General features: G+C 37.7%; 1 protein-coding gene across 8 annotated transcripts in view; it reads right to left on the bottom strand.

Annotated features, from left to right (window-relative positions):
* Positions 1 to 2,296: 2,296 nt before the first annotated feature.
* Positions 2,297 to 22,820, bottom strand: part of MBNL3 (muscleblind like splicing regulator 3) — a 124,708-nt gene continuing 104,184 nt past the window's right edge. For 5 of the 8 annotated variants that reach the window (XM_060003027.1, XM_060003028.1, XM_060003032.1 and 2 more), the window contains 6 exons: positions 20,653 to 20,844; positions 19,224 to 19,460; positions 16,194 to 16,344; positions 11,854 to 11,948; positions 10,848 to 10,921; positions 8,949 to 9,082 (listed from right to left, as the gene is read on the bottom strand). In XM_060003027.1, the coding sequence (XP_059859010.1) occupies positions 10,865 to 10,921; positions 11,854 to 11,948; positions 16,194 to 16,344; positions 19,224 to 19,460; positions 20,653 to 20,844 (732 nt within the window). In that variant the 3' untranslated portion in view covers positions 8,949 to 9,082; positions 10,848 to 10,864. Of the gene's footprint in view, positions 9,083 to 10,847; positions 10,922 to 11,853; positions 11,949 to 16,193; positions 16,345 to 19,223; positions 19,461 to 20,652; positions 20,845 to 22,820 lie in introns of all 8 variants that reach the window. The other 3 variants (XM_060003030.1, XR_009518055.1, XM_060003029.1) reach the window with 3 other exon arrangements.

The following is a 22,820-nucleotide window of genomic DNA, read 5'->3' as shown; positions in this document are numbered from 1 at the left end:
GTTCATTATGGTATCAGAACTTTCCTGACAATAACAAAATGACAGGAGCCTTCCTTTTTCGGCCTTCTTGATGTGGTGAATGACGGTACCACCCCTCCATGGGAATTTGGTTGCTGGTTAAATGCTGTGATTCAAGTGCCCAGATTTTTGCTTCACTAAAGCATTTCTCCGTCATCTACGCATGTGGCCGTCTGATATTTGAACACTGGAGAGTCATGACTTTTTAAATACAAACACTCCCAGGAGGGGCCGTGCATTAAGCACTTCTGGTCTATAACACCTTAGTGTGATTTGTCTCTTAGCAGCTATGAGCTGCTCTCCATAGCCTGAGATGCCCACCAGGAAAGTTCTGAAGGAAAAAAATCCATTATGTATCTGGGGAAGCAGGCCTGATAAGCTGCTACCATGGGGCTTCTAGAAGGCCAGAGGCCACCATGGGGGATGAGAAAAGGAGGGGCTTAAAAGGATGCTGGGAAAAGGCTGAAAAGTGTCAAGGTAAACTTGGTTGACATCTGGTTTTGCCCCTGAGTCAACTTTCTTCTGACCAATAGAAACTCCATTTTGATGACCATGGAGAATGCCTGCCCTGAATTCTTCCTTCTATCATTCAGCAGCTTCAAAGAGAGGGACATTAGCTGAATTATTTAGAGGCTAAAGACCTCTTGTAAATGTCTATATACTGAACTGGTTTTAGTGCTGGAATTATGAGAGTCACAGAAACATATCAAACACGTCAAAGGGCTCAAAGTTGGCTAATCAGGAGATGCCACAGCGGGAACCACACTTAGAAATAGTCAAGCAGGGCACAAAGGGCAAGGCAGCTAGTAGCTCTGTATGATTCAGCTGATATTGGACAAGGACCCAACCTCCTCCCTGGCCCTTTTTACTGTTCTAGACACGTGAATAATACTTTACTCTGTTACAACCTCTCATCCAAAGTCTCTTCACATCACTTTTCTATCAGCCTGACTACTGAACAGCAGCGATATGGAGAAGTTCCTGATTAGTGTTTTTAAGTGTTTACAAATCTGACCGAATAAAGAATTACCAAGTTACATTTTGCTTTCTTTAAAGAACAAAACCGATTATCCGTTCATTCCTGTGCCATTTGTTGGAGATAACCAATTTTAAGTGAGATAAAACATTTTAATGGAAAAAGTCATGCATCCCGTTGTTATGAGACCATTGATGCCCATCTTGAAAAGAATAAAATGAATGACACTGGTTTCATATGTTACACTCAACATGCAGGATAGAAATGAATAATAGGAAAATACAAACTAATAATAATAATGTATCTTAGAATATGCCTCAGAATTTCTGAAGCACAATAGAAACCAGTAAGCGTTATCACAAAATTTTTAGTGTTCTTTTGCTAAAATATAAGTGTGTCTTTCTTGTGTATACATCTAATACAATGGATGTATTAGCTATATAATTCAAAATACTAGAAGAACTCGTAATGTGTGAATATGGATTCATAAAAAAAGACAAAACCAAGAAATTTACACATTTTATTGAAAGAACAAAAAATAAACAACATAGAAATAGCATACTAAAATGAATTCCATAATGCACACTTCTAAACACAAACAAGCAGTACAGCGCTATAACTTGGAAAAAAAACACCCCAAAATCAAAGCATCTGCCCTACTGATAGCAGTTGAGGGAATGAGCTATTGCATTTTGGAGGCAAAACATTATGGGAACAGTTTACATTTATTAAATACAGTGATCATTATTTAAATCTATAAGTGTTGCACAGGGCTAATAATTTTCTTATTGATAAGTATTTTTAAATTGGCATTTTTCTGCCCAAAATATGTGCTTCCATTTTCTACATTATACTGGATTGTTGTTATACAAATGCATAAAATTAGCCCTTTAAAAGAGTATATTTGGAGCATCTTTTAAAGAAAACTTATTTAAATTATTGTAATTTGGGGGCATGTCACAAATTGTTCATTTTCTAATGATTAAAGCAACAACAATAATAAAAGGAAACTTATTTTGAAACGGGCAATCCCAGAGTCCAATGATATAATGGTCATGTAATTCTCTCAACTGCTAGACACAAAAGACACAGCAAGAAAATAATTTGGTTTCCATCATTAACAAACAGCATCTGTATACCGGAATAAAGCTTTGGAATCATGCAGTTCTGTGACAGATCAATGTTGTAGGTTGTGTGTTTGGGGAGAAAAGAGCACTGCTTAAAGTTGGGTTACTTTTAGGTCTTGTTACAGGGGTTTTTTTAAAAATTAAAGTAATAATGATATACCTGTGACTTATTTCACAGTGATATGCTATAATTGAGGATGGGTTCTATTTAAAGATAAAATTCCTCTGGAATAACCCTGCTCTGGAGTATTGATGGGTGGTTCTCTTTCAGGAAAGAACAAGTGGAGGGGCTGGAAACTGAATTAGTCAAACTAAATCCTTTCCTGGGCTTAACAATAGAGGTCCTTTCATTCTCTAATTTTACTTACTTAAAAGACAGCACTGTGTTTAAGCTCCAAAGAGTGTGACATAGTGGCTGTCAGTATGTACCACATGCCATCAATTAACTGGTTATCTTTTGTGATGCTTCTAGGTTCATTCTTACTATTTTATAGGTGATTCTGCCTGACTTAAAATCTTACTATATTTCTATTGACCTTATGAAAATATATTCGTGTGGCTTATAGTTTCACAAGGAAATGTCAACACAAGAACATGGGTTAAGTTGGGGAAATATGTTGGTGATAAGGTTAAAGTTGGAGTTCCTAACTACAGAAGGAGTGAATGCTTACATTTTCTATCAATGGAAATACTGGTCAGATGGTCAGGCTGTTAGCTGTATGGCTGACTCTATGTGGTTATGGGCTCAAGGGGGGGAAAAAAAGGACATTTCTAACCAACTGGCCCTGAGCTATTGGACAACTGTAAGGCTTGGATTGCTTTCTGGCTTTGGCTTATTTTCCTGTCTCTGTAAGTGAGAACTATCAAAATGGGTAGCAATAGTAATAACAACTCCCTCAATCCCAAGATGGGCTCCTTCTCCAGGGCAAGGACAACAGGCCTCAAGATGGGAAGGACTCAAAGCCCTCATGGTGATCTATCCTTAAACCTTTCTAACCTCGACCTTTTCTAGGCCTCATCGCCTGGAGGCAACAAAAAGATAAATGGTGATCTGTAGGTGATGTGGGAGCTGAAATGGGCAGAGGTGATCTGATTGAAACATTCTTTTACAGCTCTGATGTACACAAGATTTCGGCTAGTTCTCTTCTGTTTCGTTAAAAGAGCAGAAGGCTGAAGTGGCACAGTGAAGCGCTGTCTCATCTGGTAAAGGTAAGTCAGAAAACAGCCATTTCTAAAATTGTGCCAGAAGCATTTTTTCCTTTGCTGAAGGGAATGAAATGCTCTGTGCTGGCCATACTTAACTGTTCAATTACATCTTTCAGTAGTTGCCAATTTGGTTTCGGCTTCTGGATCTTGAAGGGGAAATAGTGGCAAATGTTAGCAATTTGTCACTTAAATACATATTAATCGATGTAACCGATATATCTCAATCGACCATTTTCTGTGAAAGATGAAATCTACGTAGATCAGAATGGGAATATCCATCTTGCAATTTACAACTCCTTGCAACCATTGAAAAAAGACCTCAGCCAGAAACCTGCTGCCTGTGTGTGTGTGTGTGTGTGTGTGTGTGTGTTTACAGTGAGGATTAATTTAAAAACAAACGATCTCTGCTAGCAATCTTGCTAAAAGCTGAAGTACCTTAACTTTTGTTTAGTGCCATTAGCTCAAGTTGACCTGTTAACCTGTAACCAGTCTTGTCTTATGACGAGCCCTAGCAAACTAGAAAGCCTCCACAACAGCAAAGCAACATCATGTTTTAGTTAAGTCTTGTAGCAAAAAAAAAACAAACCCTTCTTCTCAAAGCCTTAGAAATAACTCTCTCTTAGTAACTTTTCCACTATTATCACAGACTTCTTATATCAAAAAAAAAAAAAGCTCCAAGGATCGCTCTCATGGACTATGTACATAAGTGCAAAAAAGGTGTGTCTCACACGTTCGCACCCTAACTGAGACCATCAGTTAACTGCAGCATATGTCTCTTCAACACTGTTATGGGGTCATTCCACAGTATCTGTATGGATGGTTTCACAAAGATGAATTAATTTCATCTGTGCTTTTGTCATTCTTTAACCCTCATTTGGATAGATTTGTAAAAGAGAATTTTTGTAGCTACAGCTATGCCACTTGAATAGAATGATTCTGAATAAGTAAGGTTATGGAAAGAGATCGGGGCATATTATAAATACGATTGTGTTTTGGAGTCTAAATACTGTGGAATAACCCTATCCACACAACAAATTCTATCAGCTCTAAAGCCTGATTCTAGAATCCAGATGTTGTAAACTTTTTGCTCAAAAAAGTCACACAAGGACACAAATTCAGTTTTCACATGGGAATTTGGATTAAAAAGAAAAATCCACCGTCTCTATTTCTGAGCTTTGAGCTGTGTCTGCTACATGCTCACACTGTCAAAAACCACAGAGTTTACAAGTAAAATTTTCACGCACAAAAAAATGTCTAAAGGTAGCCATGTTGTAGGTTTGTTGCTAAAGCAACAACTAAATACAATTAGTTAAAAATTATTATTTGTATATAAAGTTAAGTTTGTTCTTAAACTGTGAACTGTAAGGAATAGTTATGAACTATACTCTATACCTTGTTGTTTTTCAGTGTCAGTCGAGGACCTATCTAGGCGGGTTGGATGCCTGTAGTAAAATCTTAAAGCTTCTCTAACTCTCCTTCAAAATTAAATTCATACTAATGATACTTAAAGATATGAAAAGGGAATAAAATAAAAACTTTAAAAAGTAACAAGAAAAATGAAAACGTGGCACCAGTTAGTGAGTTGGTGCTATTTGTCGTTATATTTACAGTTTGATTAGGCTGTCAACTAAACTTGCAAAAAAACTTGTCATACTCTTTTACATAGTGTTTATTCTATTGCCTTTGACAGGCACTGGTAAAATTAAAAATGAGGCCACTATCTTCCTAAATCTATTCAACAGAATTGGGAAATCATATTTCCCTCAATCATATTTCCCTATTTCTATTTCAAAGTGTGTGAAATGTAGAAGAGATCAAAGAAAGAAGATTCCAGTTTCAATTCGTTCTGTGCATCACAGCCTACCCTACAGACTGAAATAACTTGAAAACGTGTGGCTGCATTTTACCTAAGAGCATCCTCATGTACTCTCCAAAGGAGTGGAGGAAGGACCAAATAACATTCCAAGTAGCACACAGGCCTTCCCTACGTACTATTTAATAAAATTTGATGTCAATGCTGTCCTTAATCAGGCATCACTGTGCTTACTGGTCATGCCATGAAAAAGAGATTCATGTTGTAAAGATTAATTTTATTTGGTTCCTGCTGATGGTAAGGAGGAGGTACTTGCTTTGCCCCCATTGGAGAGCTGGTGAGCTGAGGCTGCCCATTAGTGAACACAGCCTAGTGGTGTAGGACAACACTTATGGCAAGATCAAAGTGCTTTAGCGTGTTCAGAAATGGATGGCAAAGACTGATGGAATAGGGAGAGGATAGCTTTTCGTATCATGATTAACTACAAATTAAAGACTCTAATTTAGACAAATGCAATGAAATGCGACAGCTAGTTGAGGAATCATGCTCCAATTGCAAAAGCAAATACTGCACGGATTTTATGAATCCATTTAATTTAAGTTTCTTAATCCTCTTTAGAATATACTTATGTTGTGGTCACATAGTGCTTTAAAAAATCTGACACTACTAAAACCCTCTTAAAAGAAAACCTTTAGATTATTTTCTCTGTATACATGACCTGTTTTATCCAAGTTTCAGCACGCTTGCGTATTTTTGCAAAAGGCTGAGAGGAATGGACAAAAACAATAATTTTGGATAAATAAAAAGAGGCCCTTGTAAATTAAAAAGCTTATAAAATGTTAACTAAGAATCACAAGTGATTAGAATTTTATATATACAGTCCATCCAGTAAATTGTTGTTTAGAGTCACTGATTAGTTTTGTGACTTGTCTTTTTCACCAGAAATTTATAGTCTAATGACTTCTTTTCTTTTCTTGAATAAAGATCACTTGAATAAGTCATTGCACAACTAGTTAAAGAGTGCTATCTTAAAATTGCATTTTTGTCAAAATTCTTTCACCTCTGATCAAAACCTTAGTGCTTTGAGTTTTCTTTCTTTAAATTCACTCACAAAGCAACTTTTAAAATGCCAACAATATCAAAAATTGTTGCACCAAAAATACCACTACCCTGAATATCTCTCACTGAACCTCTTACTAAAAAATACATCATTATTCATGTCTTCCAGTGCTTAAGGCAACATGCAAACAGCTGTACTCTAGGTTTATTGTCCATGTACATCTTTGTCAGAAGTTTAAAAAGTTAAGTGAGACAGTATGCTGTATCAAAATGTGAAATGACAAAAAAGTTCATTTCACACTGAAAATGTCTCTGTCTCTTTTAAGGAATACATCTAGAGTAGCTCAGGGGCATCCCTCCTGGATTCATGTGATCAAATCTGCCCTTCCTGAGAGGCACCAGCACAGGTTTTACAAAACTCAGTTCCAAACACAAGTAATTTCACAAAGGCATATTCTACTTTCTTCTCTAGCAATGTCAAGATTTTGGGAAACAGAAATTAAGTAGTTCAAAGGACCAAAAGGTAAAAGTCAAGACACCTCTTGCTCTCTAACTCCAGACAATACTGTTAGCAGATGACAATGGCTCAGTACAAGCAAGACCATTTAGAAATCCCTGATGATCATGATTTGGATTGATAATTAAGATCAACAGGATATCAGCTACTGAGGAGTTAATTTTGCTCTTTTGTATTCTGAGCCAAAATGATCTGCTTTGGGATGGAGTCTCAAATGTTCTGAAGCACAAACAATGTGAAAAAGGCGAACAACCAGGAGTCAGGAGATATTTCTGGGTCCAGCTGCTACCAAGTAGTTAGGCAGCCCTAGGCGAATCACATGCCGTGGCTGTGAAAAGGTTCTGCCAGTTCCACTGTTCTGTGATTCAAACACTACTAGCCGGCTTAAGGTATCCTAAATCAGATTTTCCCTTTAGCTTGTCATTTTCATGAAGGAGAAAAATAAACTTGGTATAAACATCAAATTTGATGATTTTATACTTTCCAGTGAGAGAACACATATTTAGTAGAAAATATTAAATCTATCTAAATCAATGCAAACTATCATATGGTTCTACCACTGATTAATAATAGTAACTTTAATTACTGAGTAGGGTGGAAGAAGTATGTGACATACCATGGGAATTAATTGCTATTTTACTTGGTTATACAATTATTTCAAAAGTATTAGTAATGTGAATTCAGGTCAGCTCTGTGGAGTGTAGCCACTCTGTCTCATCCAAAGGGTGTTACAAACCTCTCTATTCGTCTCTATTATGATTTTCAAAACATATAAAAACAAAGAAATCCAAACAAACAAAAAAAGAGGCTTGGTTATGATATGAGAGATTCTGCTGTTAATAAAGTTTGGGAAGGGCAACACTTAACATATCACAGGCGCTTGCTCCTTCACTGAAATGTTTAACAAAACTGGAAACTCAGCTGAACTGAGGCTAAAGACAACTGTGGACATCCTTCTTAGAACTTTTAAATAAATCGAAGAGTAATTTCAAATGGCTCCCTCCCTCCCTCCCCAGTCCCGCCATTTCTCCAAATCTATACTCAGATTCCAGCTGTGATGAACAGAAGAGACTGTCCATTTGGGGAGGAAAGGCCTCACTTGGAACCAATTCTCCTTCACCCTGACTGACTTTTCCAGACTGCATCTTACTTATTATTCAAAGAGTAGTCTAAAGAGCGTGAGCCATTTGCATTCAGAAAGTGGCACTTGTATCAAAGGTTACATTGCAATGGTTTTTACACACTTTCCTCCAATATGTAAAAACTAGCTCCAAGCCCCCCTCTCTCTGCTTAATTTATAACCTGTCATTAGAATACCTTTAAGCTTCCAAGAACCAATTTTTCAGCTGAAAATGACAAATGGCTCCGTTTTAGACACTCAACCTAGAAGACAGGATCCTTGAGCCACAAAAAATGTAATGGGCACTTTACATAATTTTTAGTATATACGCTGAGAAATTCACTTAAAGGTAAATTCTAGTTTTTCAATCTACTTAAGGAGTGAAATTCGGGTTAATGTTTTAAGAAGTTCCCTGTTATTTTCAGGTAATTATTTCTCTCTCACAAAAAAAATCCAGTAATGTGATTGTACTATGCAAGGTCAGATCTACAGGTACAAATTATACACATGCATGTTTATGAACAGGTTTTGGACACACTCAAAAGTGAGGCCTTTTAAACGTCTGCCTCAAGAAACCTACAGAAATATTCTAAAGAGAGAGGGAGAGCATATCAACATTAACCTATCATGTTTTTCAAGCACATGTGTTTCTGTTTCCCATTAATAGCATTTTAGTTAAAATCAAACACCACACATTACAGCAAAACACTATAGTATGTAAAAACCTAACACAACACACCACAATACAATACAATGCAATACAGTAATGGGGAAAATGGTATTGGATATATTTGTTACATCCTGAATCAAACCAACAGACTACTGTGTAAACAAAATGGTAAGGTAACACTTCCAAACAGACCGAACATTTATCCACCAAGAATGCACAATAAGCCAGCAGTCCACTGTAGAGATTCACTCAGCATAATGGTTATTGGAAAATCACAAAGAATAGTGTGATAAATTACAAAATGTTATGCTGTTCTACCTAATAATTCAAATAAGATAGACAGATGGTAGTTGTTAGTTTTCTGTTGGTGTTTTAACATCTCCATTGATTGTTTGATGCTTTGTTTTTTATTCGAATTTGTTGGTTGGTATGTTTGTTTTGTTTAATATATTGACTGCACCATGCTTATTGCTGTGTTGGTAGAAGAGGACATACGTGAATATACATAGAAAGGCCATGTGGAGGTTCTCACGGAGAGATTCTGATACTCCATAACTCTGTTGTTCAGAATTTCAACTGAAATGGAAGAAAAAAAAGAGTGAGAAATATTGGAGGGTTATTGAAGTAGGGGTCAGGATACTTGGTTCTTGTTCCAGTTCTGTGTGTGAACCATATGCCAAGATATTCCCCACTCTGAATCTACGAAAATCGAGCTGTTGGAAATGCTCACTAAGGAGTCACATAGCATGACAGTCTGATAGTCTATGGTTCTCGCTGAGTGACAGTGTGGACAGTTGCCCTAAGTCAACAGAGATACACTCGGTTGTTTAAGGCACTGTCTACACCATGAACATCCACCCATCCATCCACTTCCTCCAACAAGCATATATTGACAAAACATACTGGATTCCATTTTGAAATATGCAAATATTAAACAAACTTTAAACTTTTTATCTGTATGTTTTGGAGCAGTGCAGGAATAGCCTAAGTGTGAATTCTCGGTATACAGTATTTTACAAAATTACATTTTTGCACTCTGGAGAAATTTTCAACATCTGTTACATATTGCAATGATTATGATGTGCCAAATACCTCTAAATTTTCTAATGGAATCAAGTAAAAAAGAATCACTATTCCCAAACATGTTCTGTTGGAAAGTTAAATATATCTGACCACCTTTGTTTACCTTGATGTGAAGCAGCCCATGAGAATCAGGGAAGTGTTTACAAAGCCTATTATTCTCCTGTTTGTTGCTATTCCCAACTTGCCACTATCCAAAATGATACCCCTGAAAACTACTACAATATACAGCTACTTCAGTTATTCCGTGTACTCAAAGATGTCTTTTTTAAAACGCTCCTTATGATTGAAGGGACCTGTTATCTAATGTACAGCTATCTATATGCTCTGTCCAGGACAGTTAGTCTTCTGGGCCTGTGTGTCCTCAGCAGGAAAGAAATGCTAGCCAGGTTCTGGGGAACTAGTCCATCAAGAGAACAGAACTGTTGCCTTCTTCAACCAAGTGAAACACTCCAGGTGTGAGAACTTCAAGCTTTCAATGACTAATGGATGCAACTCAGAATCAGTGTATTTGTTTAATAACTCCCTATAATTATTAATTAAGATGCCTCAGCGTCTTGAGTGACTTTAAAAGTCACATGTTCCAAGTGAACAATTGCTCAAATTAAGTGTGTTGCCATTACAGGCTCTGGACCAGGCAAAGGAAATCAAAAGTGAAGGGGGAAAAAGCCGAAAACAACAACAAAAATTACCAAAAAAAAGGTGCCATGATGTGAGTGAAAATAATGATTAAATTATTAAATTATGTCACTCAAAATTGAAAACAGCTGGAGCAATTCTGCTAGACTTACATGGGAAGCAACACAAAGTGGCAGAATGTGAAAGCGCTATTTTCCATAACGTCTTTAGAAAAAGCATACTGCCTACTGTCTTTAAGATAACCATCTTAATCAAATTGTGACAAAATTACTTTGCTTTATTTCAATTAAAATAAAACAAAGCTAGAAAAATGTTAAAAGATTAAAATTCAAAATCGATCTGTGCCTTTGGCTAACCAATCATACCCCTTTAATAATGGGAAAACATTTGGGAATTTGTAAGCTCATTGGGAAAATACAATACCAGCTGTCATTTTCATATTAAAAAATCGCATATTTGCTGTCCATATTTCATTGTGGAAAATTTAGAATGCTTAAATCAAGCTCTAAGTTATAAGCAGTGCCTATTAATGAAAATATTTACCAAAGTCTTTAGCAAATGCAAACTGTGTAGATAAAAGATATAACCTACAAATATTATATTAATACTTAAAGAGACTTACTGTTCTACTGGTAACTTCTACATCTGTGAAACAAACATGCTGCTATTCAGTTCATCTATTGATAATGGGGGTATCTATAGTAGTAAAAAAGATTTTAGATTAAAATAGTTTCTTGAGAGAATTCCATTTATTTTGTTCACTGCTTGGACATGGTAATCAATAACCGTAACCAATTTCACAGAAAAATTTAGACATACTAACCATATCCAATAATAGTTAACTTTGCGAAAAGCACAGGTTAGAATGTGGTTTGTTTCCCCAATGGATTAATGCTCTGTGTCCTAAATGTTTATCATACTTGTAATTGAAACAGCAGTGGAACTTGCAGTCTTTCAGAGTGGTTACCACTTTAACAAGGCAAAATGGCCATAATATCACACAATAATTATTCTAAGTATCTCCTTATAATTTCAAGACTCACCCCAAACTCATAATTTGCCTTGTGACTGCCTGTAAAAACCTCAAGCAAATGAAAATTAAAACAACACAAGCACATCTCATGTCGGTATGAGAAGGAATTTCGGATGTAATCACTGGGTAATGATAAGCGTATCTGTGCCTTGGAAAGAAATGTGTTATCTCTCTTTCCAGTAGATCTAAAGGTAAAGGTGATGATAGTACTAAGTGAAAGTTCAAACGCAATAACCAAAAATGGTAGTCAACTAAAATAAATTCTCCTCTCAACCAATGAAGAAACATTTAAAAAATATTTAGTATATACCTTTGAGGATTGGTGTGGAAGCAACAACTATATATATAAGATGTCAAGAGTGACATCTGTAACCAATTAAAAAAGAACACTCTGCTGACTCATCTCAGGATGAACAGCAAAGCAGGAACATCCCTCTAGAATATACACAAAAAGAGAAATTCTAAATGTAACAATGGCTAAAGAAACACTTAAGAATAGGGACTAATGTCTCTCACCAATCCCAAAAGCATATACTGTGCCTTACCAACACACCGTAGTTAGCTAGGTCTGAACAGGTGAAATAAATGGCCAAACCTGATTGATTGTAGCTGTTGCAGCGAAGGGAACGCTGGTGGCAGGTGGTGTTGCTGCAGACACAGTGGTAGGTGTAGCACCGTGCATCATGGGCACTTTCAGTAGGAAATCATGGAAGCAACACACGAGGGGGTGGAGCATTTACGTAACCGTGACATACACGATGGAATGGGGCGTGGCAGGTATCACAGCAACAAGCCATGTAACATCATCATGATGGATACACCAGGGTGCAACATGCAATCACAGTCAGTGCAAAGCAACACAGCATGGAAGGGGGAAATATTTAAAAAGAGAAAAGGGGAAAGCCAATTATAGTTACCATTAAGGAAAATGGAATCATTCTCAACATTTAGTTAGTTTTTGAGCAGAATCACACTGTAGTTGACTTCAAGGGCCAAATTTTCAGAAGGGGTTACAATGGGTACCTATGACAAATCTGAGTTTACCAAGGCTATCTCTGTGGACAGCTAGTCAGGCAGAAATCGCTATGAACAGCTAGTCAAGCAGAAAAGTAACTGGGCTGTGCATTCAAAACGGGAGTAGGGAACTGTGAATTGGTGTTTGGTTTCGCTAACTCATGACAGACATGAGCGCTGTCACTGGATTTGCAGGTGTGAAGATATACTTACCTGATCTGTACACAAAAAGATCATAGTTTGCTTGGTGGGTATGCGGTAGGGGAGCAGATAAAGGATACAGTGGCCTAGGCACGCAGGTTTTTCAGCACACCTCTGGCAAACCCCTTGCAAACTTAGGCTACTTATGAAACAACGTAGGCCATTTATTTATTGTTTCATAAATAGCCGAAATTTCCAAGGGGTACTTCATAGTAAATATCCGACAGAATCTTGTCTTCACTGCAATATTACAGCGACAATGACTAGCAGCTGCAACATCTCTTTCAGGCTGATTTCTCTTTGCCTTTTCTAGTTTCTATGTCATTTTGAAAGCTGCTGGGATGCTTTCCTTATTTCTAGCTCATTTTGGATAGCAAGCCAAGGAATTAATGTGTGAATGGCACGTGTGCATATGTGATAATTTGCATCTATAATATATCGATTGAGTTCAGATTTTCTGAAAGTCTACAGAGAAAGTGAATGGCCTGGAGAGAGGAAAATCAACACATGCAACGTCACAGAAACCACAAATGTACCCCAAATGGTGATTAACAGAAACTCTGTAGTTATCTCTCATGCTCATCTCTAGTTATCCATTACCTATCAACATCCCTTATTGTAGCACATGCCAATTCTAAAAACACTCTTGTTTTCCCTTTGGGAGCACAAGAACTGTGCAGAAAGCAGCACCACTGAAGCATGCAGTTTGCATTCCTACACTGAGCTCTTAGGTGAAAGGACAAGGGAGCAGAGTCACAAAATGGGAAGATGGAGACACATTTCACGAACTTGCAGAAGTATGCTCTTCTAATCATATGCATATGATGCTTCTGTTAGTACCAGTGGAAATGTTTTTAATTCTGACAGAGCACAGCTAATAACAGGGGCCTCACCTGTTAGTGAGTGCTACTACTATGTAGTTGTCATTTTGACTTTTTTGTTTTATCTTGATAAACCTGTTAGGCCCTTTTGGGTTCTGCATCGACTTTGGTTGACCAATGGGATGGAGGTCAAGCTGTTGCGAACTCTCAAAAAGAATAAAAGGAACTGGATTGATATGAGATGGTGGGGTGAGGTGGGATAATTCCTCCCTGTATGGAACAGAGCTATTTTCTCCTGGTCTGTTCCTGGTGCCCATGGAAACTATAGGAGCTGTGAACTCCCTAGGAGTTCTGACAGGGAAACAAGTCCCTTTCCTTGTCTTCTTCGGTGTTAGTGATGTACAAAATGGTTTCGAGATGGCTACCATATTGGATAGGGGGCTAATTAAAGGATCTGTGTGCAACTGGTTATTAAAAATCACATACCCCCAAAGAGTCATTTTGAAATGATTCTGTGGTGCCTGGTTTCCATGCAGATAGCACTTCATCCTAGAACACTATAGAAATCATCACAAAACACTACAGAATGCTCTAGCTTTGCTTTTTTGCAACATCTGAGTATTGAATGATTTTGATCTTATGGATAACTTTTTTTTGGAGGAATTGTTGTGTTGTACTTTACAAATTATACATTTAAAATATTTTAAATATTTTACAATTTCTTAGTAACAGATGTAAAGCTAAGAATAAAACTGCCCATTCTGGCTAGATAAGGAAATGTTTCAAAATATTTCAGCTACTATTTTTAGGGTGAAAATACAGAAATGGCAGGGTCGGTATTTGACCACAGTGGCAACCAACTGTGAGAGTGTAGGACTGTTGTGATTCCACAAAGACATGTAACAGACAGCACCATATTAAACCTTAAATACTCAGAAAATGTCCAGCCACGTCATCCAGTTGCTTGTCTCTTTCATAGTCACAACAGAAAAACACTTTTTTTCAGACTGTAAAAAGTTGAGAATTTTTGTACAAAACCTACCAATACTTGAAGCAGGTACCATGCACAGTATTGGCCCTGTACACCATGCAGAAAAGCGTGAAAAGTAAAGAAAAGAGATATTTCATTATTGAAGTTTTACTGATAGAAATAATTTCTAACTAGAAAGATATTCTTAGCAATATTAATCAATCGGCACATGCATATCCAGTAATCTCCCATGCTCACAATTACAGCTTAAGATCCCAAACCCAGGTAATCAAAGTAATTCTTGGATTCTTAGGTATAAAAATGAACATTAATTTTTCTTTAAAGGTATTAGCTCACTTAAATTACATATTTATTCTGGACGAATACATCCTAAGTGATTTTTATTATGAAAGGAAGAATTTTAATTTATTATACGTACAATTTTCAAAATATGCACCAGGATCTGGCAGCTGGTGCCAATAAGTTGTACTTAGGGCACTAATCTATTATCATTGCTTTCTCCACCTCGCAACCAAGGACTTGACTGTGAACATATGGCAAATAGGCTTTTCATCAAGAGGGGGCTCTCAGCCTGACAAGTTTTTCTTTTGCTATTAATTAAGGAGAAAGGGATTCTTCTGATGTTTTTGCTTGTAAATCTAGATTTTAAATTAGCCAAATCCAGCCCAACAGGTGTAAAAATTGTGTTTTTAAATGATATCATGAGGAACTATTGTGGTTAGTTAACTGGACAAAAGACTGGATTGTTATGGCTTCTTTCAAAATTAATTAACTGATTAATGTATCAGTTAACCAATGGGTTTCTTCAAGTCCAGGCATACAATACCATGTGCTTAGTATGTTTATAATTAACAAGGTTTCTAAATTAATTTTTAAAGCATGTAACTTTCATTTAACAGTTTCCAAACTGGGGCATTTATGATTCTGACAAAAAAAAAAATCTACCATACTCCCAGGGGTTAGTATTTTCAACTTATTCCTAAGAGACTATATGCTTGTTCTTAAAGTACTGAACCACTGGAAGAAAAGTAATTCCCCTCATATATGATATTTGTTTGACCTCAGCTCTTCTGCTTCTGGGCCTGCATGAATGCTGGTTTGAGACCGTATCTGGTCATGGAAATAATTTCATGTTGCCAGCTACAAATCAGCCAGCGGCATGTGGGATCTTGCCGGACCAGGGCTTGAACCCGTGTGCCCTGCACTGGCAGGTGGATTCTTAACCACTGTGCCACCAGGGAAGCCCCCTATGATATTTATTTGAAAAAATTATGGCTTAAATTTTTCTTTTCAATTTAGTGCAAAACTGTTATGCTATTAAATATAGTTGAATGTAGGAGGTAATAAAATATGCCACAAAGTGTCAGGAAAATGTGATAAACTGCTATATATTTTATATTAACTGGTTTAAGAGTTAGAGGCTAAAACTACCTGTTTTATATATATATACTACACTGTATTATATTGTAAATGCAAGGGTAGTTTTATTATAACTATCTTTGGCATATCAAAGATATATGGACTACCTATTTTTGCAATGCTGAAGCTTGGAAACTTTCTTTTTTTTTTTTTGAGGGCAGACCATTGTCTTTGAAAGTGATACCTAAGAATCAAGGAATTAGTTTGAGACTGAAACAAGTGAATCAAACATGAGAAGCAAAAATTAGGAAATGCTCAAAAGAAAAATGTTGACAGTGTTTCCTAGTTTGATTTCAAAACCATTAATTTTCAGGAATCATAGGAAAACAGTTTGTTCAGTATACAAACAGATTGAGCATAGCTGCCTTGTTTTATTTCTAACCACAATATCTGTTGACCGTTCTCACATAAATGCTCTTTGGAAGCTGGTGGGCACTGTATTCATTCGCAACATCAAGCAACTCATGGTGCCCAGAGCCCCGTTCTCACCTGCAGGGATAAATGCCGGCTGCGGGAGTTGCAGGTTAGCCAGAGCCTGCTGGCAGTGGAAAACACTGGGATTAAAGACCGGGGTGGCACCATTGGTCTTTTCAAGTGCTGATCTCTTTGGTATCAGTTGAAGTGCACCGGGCTGCAGGGCCTGGGAGGGAAGGGTGGATTAATAAATAGTATTAAGGAAAGTAAAATATGTACGCAAACCAAGCAAGCAGCAGTTAGATAAGGCCTGGCCTGGGAACCCTTTGCAAGGGTCGCCATTGAGCAAGGTAACCAACTTCAGGGATGAAGCCGTTGACTATATGAGTACATACTCAGTCCAAAACAGAAAATAAACATACAGGGGGGAAAAGAAGCTTTTCAACTTCACTAATTTAGACAAATTAATGAAGCTGAAAAGGACCTCATCGTGTGGGCTGGATGTGACAGGATGCTGTTGACAGCAAATAATCATTTAAAATTAACATCTAAAGGATGCTCATCTCCTAACCTATTAAAATGAGATTAGCAGAAGCAACAGATAAAGCAGGAAAGAAATTTTTGCCAGTTACAATTCCAATATAAATCTAGGAGATAAATGGTATGTAGGTGAAAAAACAGATGTCAGTAGATCAGAGTCTAAAGCTCCAAAATCCAAAATTCAAATTATACAAGGATTTCAGGTCCAAACCCTATAACTGTATATTTCCCAACTAACATGTAAGGAAAAAGCAAATGAATTAGTCTGCCCCCGCCACCTCACCCAGATACCATAGATAGCAAAATGTATGCAATTCTCACTTATAGAGACTTGCTGTGCCTTTCGATATGTCTTGCTTGCTTTGTTGTAAGGTTTAATTCTGAAACCTCTTAGCGTTTTAAAATCCTCCTTTCATGTCTACAATTCTTTCAAAATCCCACTGTGCTTAAAATATTCAGTCAAAGCTCCCCCTGGATCAGATTCATTGGAGAAATTTGACATTACTTTACATTTTTTCCTCAGCAAATTGCACAGTACTTTAAAAACTTGTCCCAGCAACAACGATTGGGTATGCTCCAAATTCTTAAGGAGACGGGCACACTTATGCTGAGTATCTAGCCTTCCACAAGCCGAAAAGGGGCATGCCGTGACCTCCTTATTCCTATGGACAAGAAGGCCTAATGGTACCTCTATTTTCATTTGGGAAATAAATATCACCCCTTCAAGTCTTTCCTTTTAAATGCATACAAGCTGCTTTCAGTAAAGACAACCTGAGCTGTGCACATGAACACGAACAGGGTAAAAATCTCTGCTTCACAAAGCATTTCAACTCTGAATCTTTAAAATATAGAAAGCTTAAATTTCTTCATGCAGCCTCCTTTGTTTAATCTTACCTCAAACAAATTCCTATGGGCCAGTGTTACTTTACCTTTAAGACGCTGCTCTGATCAGTCACTCAGAAAAGAATTCTCTATTGACGTTCAAAAGTACCAGTTGAAGACCTTACTATATATAGTTTGTTTAACTCTCTACATGGAGATTTGGGGCTGACTTATATGCATTCTAACAAACACACCAAAATCATCAGAAATAGGCACATACATACGAAGGCTCCATGACTGAGCATTGGACAGGTAGGTACACCATGGCACAGGCACGGTATTCCTTGTACATCCCATGCATGTGAGAACCTTTATTTTTAGGGGGCCAACTGTATTCCTCTCCTTTACAATAGGGTGCGTTGTTTCTGAACTGTATGCCACCAGCAGAAATAACCTAACAATTGGAGGCTTAAATTCTGCATTGAATATTCTGGGTACCTTCCTATTTTCATAGCTTAAAATTCCCTCATCCAAAATAATTTAAGACAAAAAATATTTGGTGAAGTCTTTTTTAACGTTCGTTAACAAATTCCGCTGTCCAGATCAAGGCAGAAAATAAGTTTGTTCTATTTTGGTACTCAGCTCTTTCACAAAGTATTGGGTTCAGTTCTGAGAGAGCAGGGGTACTGAGAAAGAGAACAAGTCCAAATTTGGGGTGTTTGGCTTAGGGAAAAGACATGAGAATCAGGCTCCTATGAAATAGGGATTGGCATGTTTTGCAATAAACTAAGTGTAAGTTCCAGTTACAACAAGGTAGATTTTAACTTAGTATGAGGAAAACCTTCTCAACAAATAGGGATGTCTGAAAACAAATGTATCTCTCTTATGAAAAGGAAAGGTCTCTGTCATGGGCTTCAGGGTCATGGAGGTGATTTTTTTTCCACAGCCGGGAAAAATGAGGTTTCCTCAGGGTTTTGTCCCTTATTGGGGTTATACCCTATTACATGAGGAAAAGCCCAGACTATAAAAGAAATGAATAGCCCACAGCCTATCAAAATAATTGACAGCTGTGACAAGCGTAAGTAATCGTAATTCCTATTTTTTAACCTATCACACTATAGTGTTATGCAAATAGTTTCCTACCTCCTATCTTTTCGTGGTTCAGTAGGACTAACTTTTCCCCCAAATTTACTAACTAGGGCAACTCAATAGCCAGGCCTCTTCTCCAACCATGTAGAAATTCCCCCCCCGCCCCCACAGCCTTGGCTGGCTGCTGACTTGAAATCATTAACCTTTGGGAAATTAGAACCTATTTTCCACCCCATCCTCCAAGTCCTCTGTTTGTGAAAGGCATTAAGGATGTTACCAGCAAAGTGACCATCTAGGTGGCTCACGGGGCAGAAAGGCAACTTTCTGCCTTTTTACGATATTAAGGTTAGTTAGGCTATAAAAACCACTCCAAAATAATTTACTGTTTAAGTTGTATAATTTACTCTTTCTTAAAAAATGGGAGAAAAAGCACAGTAAGTTAAAATCATTAGGAAAGATTTTAAATAGTTATCTTTAGAAAATTTTAGTGAACTAGAATAAATAGGTTCTCTCTTTTCCAGCTTATAACCTGGGCAATTCATTTTAAGGTCCCCTCATGACTATCCAAGATCATGGTTCCAGGATATTAGACAAATTGAGGGATATAAGAATCATTTATCCCCAAACAGTCGACGAGTCCTGGCCTGTTCTTACCATGGCAGTGGCAGCTGAATGGTTCATCTGGTGATGAGCAGCCTTGAGTCTGGCTTGCAAGTGCGCAGGAGGATGAAAGTACTTGCATTTCTCCCGGGAGCATCGACCTTTGATATAATCCATGCAGATGGTCACGGTATTATCACTTGCCTCAATCATGGAAACATCAGTAGGGTGAGCATAGCGGCAATCGTTCTCACCACGGGTACAATTTCCACGCTGAAATTCACGGCAAACCTTAAAGAAAAAAAAAATCACATTGACGCTTGGAAGGTGATTAGCTTTTATTTATTTTGCCAGTGAATGTATAAGAGCAACAGTATACATTCTTTTGTCGTCTATTTAGGAAAAATTCTAAAAGCTGAAGGATAATGTCGAGCCATATTCACTATGAGATGTAAACCTAAACAAAATTTCTATTCCGAGGAAGAAAAACTCCAATCTTCCCAAAGGAAAAGTTTGTCTGCTTTCCTTACGTTGAAATGCAAGTATTGTTGAAAACCAGTTTTTAATCCTCCACTTGATACACAGCCTAAAGTGTAATTAGCTAAGTTTGCAAGAGGGGGTTATTTTGTTAAGCTCCAAGATGTGTCTTTATTACACAGCAATGTGCTTTCTTTTTTTTTTAAATTTATTTATTTATTTTTGGCTGCATTGGGTCTTCGTTGCTGCGCGGGGGCTTTCTCTAGTTGTGGCTAGCGGGGACTACTCTTCATTGCGGTGCGCGGGCTTCTCATTACGGTGGCTTCTCTTGTTACGGAGCATGGGCTCTAGGTGCGCGGGCTTCAGTAGTTGTGGCACACAGGCTCAGTAGTTGTGGCTCGCGGGCTCTAGAGTGCAGGCTCAGTAGTTGTGGTGCACAGGCTTAGTTGCTCCGCAGCACGTGGGATCTTCCTGGACCAGGGCTCAAACCGTGTCCCCTGCATTGGCAGGCAGATTCTTAACCACTGCGCTACCAGGGAAGTCCGGCAATGTGCTTTTTACAAGCAGACTTGTGGACCATGACTAAAGGACATGCACAGATTCCAGTTCAATACATGGCAAGGCATTTAAGGAGCTGCCAATGGAGCTGACTTTTTGATTATTCTAGCAAGTAGAGACTCATCAACGAATACAGTAATCCCACTCTGCAAAGCTGGAGCCTGGCTGAAAGGAGCATTCCCACCAGACTTTCTGTGCCATAGCAAAGGAGATGCACAGTCTGCAGCTGGGTACACTAAGACATTGTTTGACCTACTATACAACCGTGCACTTCATAACAGGGTAAAATTGCAGTAATAAAATGTCTAACATTTCTCTGAAGTTATATTCCATAAGCTTAAAATTCGGATGTACTTATTTAAAGCATTGAAAACATTGGGCTCTAAGAATGTTTATGCATAAGGTTAATATCTACCCCATAGGGATTTATATATTTCTACACAAATACCTCCAGTTTATCTGAACGCATCGGTTTTGGACCAGGAGCTCCTGGCAGTGGGAGAGGCGGGTTTCCAGAAATCAGCACAGGTGCATTTGGTAAAAGTTCGGCAGGGACCAGGCCCATCCCAGGATGAGGTAAGTAGGGATTGAAAGCCATGGCAGGATTAGCTGCCAGGGATGGAGTCACAGGAAAAGAAGTCTGTATGATTAAAAGAGAAAAAAAGGTGTTAGAGATCAATAGAATATTCCTATTATTACACAAGGAAGCATTCTTTCAAAAAGCTCAAGTCATATCAAAAGTTACCATTGTATTTTCTGCTTTATTTTTAGTCTCATACTAATTCCCATAAAGGAGGAGTTCCTTTTAAAACCACAAATCTCTTTGAGTAACAAATTTATTGGTAAGCTGATAAGCCAAGCCACATAATTTTAAGTCATAAGTAAATTAAATCCCACTGATGGAGTCTGTTCCAAATGTGTTTTCTCTAGCACTTCCATTTTTACCTAAAAACCATGTCACCAACGATATCAAATACGTGGGCAATCTGCCTTATCTCCTCACACAAGCATGGCCTTTGCACACAGACTTCAGGTTCTCCCCCTTCATGCCACCCTCTTCCTTCCCTTCCCCTTCCTCGCAGTACTGCTTGGCTCCAAAGCTGCTGGTCCTACCATGGTTCCCAACTGCCCTACCAAACACTTGCTTCTTGGCCCACTATCAATTAAGGAAGAAAGCAAGAAGGCAGGAAGAAAGGGGTAGATTTTGAAAAGTGAGAGCTGTAAGAGCTTCTTGCTGTCTATCTAAAATGAAATTAGTACGGTCATTTTTTTTAGAGGTCTTATTTTACAAATGAATCTGACTTGCCTAGCCTTGTCTTTATCTGAGGGATCAGATGATGTGCACAGTTAAAAAGGGGGCCCTGAACATGCTACGAGAATCCCTATTAGGCAGGAAGAGATAACAGGATTATAAGGTACATACACTAGAGTATAACTTGTAAAGAAAAGTCTTGGAAATGCAAAGGAATCTTACTGGTTTTTCTATTTTTTTTTATTAACAGGTTATTTTATTTGACTCAAATCTTATTGTAAACATCACAAAAAATGTTAATCTCCATAAATACTCAACCTTTATGGAGACAACAAAAAACTAATTTAGGCTAACTGAAAATAAATTCTGAACTGACAAATACATATAATGTATGGTAACACAGCATAGTTATAAACACTTCACTCTAGATGATACACAGTTTTGTTATTAATTCTCACTTAATCTAAATGGAAATTATTGAAAACTTTTAGTCAAATGTTTGGTTTTTCTTTTTTTTTGACATCTTTATTGGAGTATAATTGCTTTACATTGTTGTGTTAGTTTCTGCTGTATAACAAAGTGAATCAGCTGTACATATACATATATCCTCCCTCTTGCGTCTCCCTCCCACCCTCCCTATCCCACCCCTCTAGGTAGTCCTGATCTCAAAGAGTTTCATATATGTACTGCCTTTATTATCTGTAACCACATAATTTATCACTTTACTGTGCTGTTTTCCAGTTTGTTCCCTATGTGGGTGTCTTTTCTTCTCAATGTGGTCATAATTTCTTTGATAGTTCTCTTGTCTCCCCTATAGTACCCAATATATAGTGAATGACTGATATAATCAATGACATAATTTAAAAATAATGTAAGCATTTTAATGAATGAATAACAAATCATGGTTAAATATAGTACATTTCTAATAGTGACTTTATAAGGTAGGTAGCGCATTGTCATGCAAATGGTGATGTCTCATGTATTACTAATAGCATTGTTCTTTCTTGCTTTCTTTTTATTTCTTTCACTAAAACAATAATCTGTTGCACTGCCAAGCTATGCCCACACCTTCTGCTAAATCACATTAATAGGAACAGCTCTAAATGCAGGCAGAATAGAAGTCTATTGAGTGTGAAGTGGGGGGCGATCTATATTCATGGCGCCACACCCTAGTCGGACTTGAAACTTTCAATAGCACAGCCTTCTCCGTGAAACCCGTTACAAACAACATTCAGCTTGGAAGGAAGGACTTCCCCATTAGCACTCTACCTTAGATGAGTTTATCATTAGCTAACTGGCAAATTTGGAAGGGCAGAAAGAGCATGCCCCCTCCTCCCCAAACTGGCAAGACTCACCAGGGTTAA

Source organism: Delphinus delphis, chromosome X (genome assembly GCF_949987515.2).
Source record: "Delphinus delphis chromosome X, mDelDel1.2, whole genome shotgun sequence".
In the NCBI taxonomy this organism is placed as follows: domain Eukaryota; kingdom Metazoa; phylum Chordata; class Mammalia; order Artiodactyla; family Delphinidae; genus Delphinus; species Delphinus delphis.
This window is presented reverse-complemented; position numbering and strand designations above follow the sequence as displayed.